At 49.9% G+C, this 1,802-nt stretch overlaps 1 protein-coding gene across 1 annotated transcript; it reads left to right on the top strand.

Moving 5' to 3' along the window:
- The first annotated feature begins 253 nt into the window (after positions 1-253).
- LOC110373968 (forkhead box protein D5) lies at positions 254-1,561 on the top strand. Its single transcript, XM_021331472.3, has one exon. The coding sequence runs from the start codon at positions 326-328 to the stop codon at positions 1,223-1,225; it is 900 nt and encodes a 299-aa protein (XP_021187147.2). The 5' UTR covers positions 254-325; the 3' UTR covers positions 1,226-1,561.
- Positions 1,562-1,802: the final 241 nt, after the last annotated feature.

Here is a 1,802-nt window from a genome sequence, read left to right as displayed (position 1 = left end):
ACAAAAACTACCAAAACTGTAGAAAAACAAAAAACTCTTTCACGAAACTAAAAATACTTAAATACCACAACAAAGTGGAATCGATAAGCGCAAAGCGGCCTAATAATTATTAGTCGACGGCCTGAAATTCATGCACAAAGCTCCGACCCGCAGTAATAATAACGACAATTGTTGTGTTTAGTGGAACGTAAACGCGGCCCGGGGCGGGGCGGGGGGAGCGCCCGTGGGCGGAGCCGCCGGGGGCAGAGCCTCCGCGCTCGGGGGCGAAGCCGCAGTCCGCGCCGCGACACGCGACACAACGCACCTCTGACATGTGACCGAGAGCATGGAAGATTGTGATCTTGCCCAATACCGCGATATGATCATCGAGGGCGAACTGCCGCTGGACCTGCGGCCGCCGCCGCGCCTCTACCTGCCGCACTACCTGCGCGACGAGCGCGACCAGGAGTACCCGCCGGACGACACCTACGTCTCCGTGGACGAGGACACCCCCGAGCCGCCGCCGGCGTCCAGCGACTCCGAGCGATACGACGCCTCCAGCCCAACTGAGTCCAAACCCTCCACACCAAAGAAGCCGAAACAGAAGTCTTCATCACAACTCATCAAGCCGCCTTACTCCTACATCGCACTCATCACGATGGCCATCCTTCAATCTCCACACAAGAAACTAACGTTGAGTGGGATCTGTGAGTTCATCATGACGAGGTTCCCGTACTACAGGGAAAAGTTTCCCGCCTGGCAGAACTCCATCAGGCATAACTTGAGTTTGAACGATTGTTTTATAAAAATCCCGCGGGAGCCGGGAAATCCGGGAAAGGGGAACTACTGGACGTTGGATCCTTTGGCAGAGGATATGTTTGATAACGGTAGCTTCTTGAGGAGGAGGAAGCGGTACAAGCGGCCGGCGCCGTCGCTGCAGCACGCGCACGCCGTGGTGGCGATGCTGGCGCGCGAGGCGTACGCGCCGCTGCTGCCGCTGCCGTGCTACCTGCCGCCGGCGCCGCTGCTGTCGCTGCCGCGCCCGCCGCCCGCCACGCTGCGGCCCGTGCCGCTGCCGCCGCGCGTCTCCGAGACCACCGAGCCACGAAGTAAGAGATCTCGAAACGGATTCTCCATCGAATCCATCATCGGTTCCCAGGACAGTCAAATGAACTCGGAGCCGAGGAGAAGCGCCTTCTCACCTCTTCACCAGAACAACTGTCCGCCGGACGACTGGGCGAGATGAATGTATCTAAACGGGTACGGTTCCAGTCCATCCCCGTTTTGAATCGTCCCGTCGGACGCGTGTCGCTCCGATTGACTGAAGTGATTCCGATAAGATTGACGTGTTCCAATAGTGAGTCAGAAACTTATTGTAGGTGTATGATGTACATTTTTGGAGGGGTCAAATATCAGTTTCCAAATTGCATTGGAATTGCCAAATAATTAAATAGTTACCATTCCATTAATCAATTCATATGTCCAACTGTGTGATCTTTTAGCTGAAATAATTGTGTACAGAATGATTTATTTTTAGTAGTTGAAGAATGTCTGAATTTAAGTTGATTGTTTTTTTAAGCGACTGATATGCAGTTCCATGAAATAATTGTTGCCAAAATAAATGGCATATAAACATTTTTCTGTTACAAATTTTAGTTTATTCTGTCACTAAAATTGAGTTTAAAATACAACGTTTCTTTGAAATAATCATATTAATTGTACGATTTAAAAAAAATGTTGATTCATTTCATATTAATGTTTGTAAAGTGCAGTTTATGAATCTGTAAATCCTTTTTTAAATCAATAATTTGGTTTAGGTTTTT

The sequence above is a fragment of the Helicoverpa armigera genome, chromosome 15 (assembly GCF_030705265.1).
Source record: "Helicoverpa armigera isolate CAAS_96S chromosome 15, ASM3070526v1, whole genome shotgun sequence".
NCBI classification, from domain to species: domain Eukaryota; kingdom Metazoa; phylum Arthropoda; class Insecta; order Lepidoptera; family Noctuidae; genus Helicoverpa; species Helicoverpa armigera.
This window is presented reverse-complemented; position numbering and strand designations above follow the sequence as displayed.

Coding starts and splice junctions, on each gene's coding strand:
- LOC110373968 (XM_021331472.3), top strand. CDS start 326: ATGGAAGATTGTGATCTTGCCCAATACCGCGATATGATCATCGAGGGC.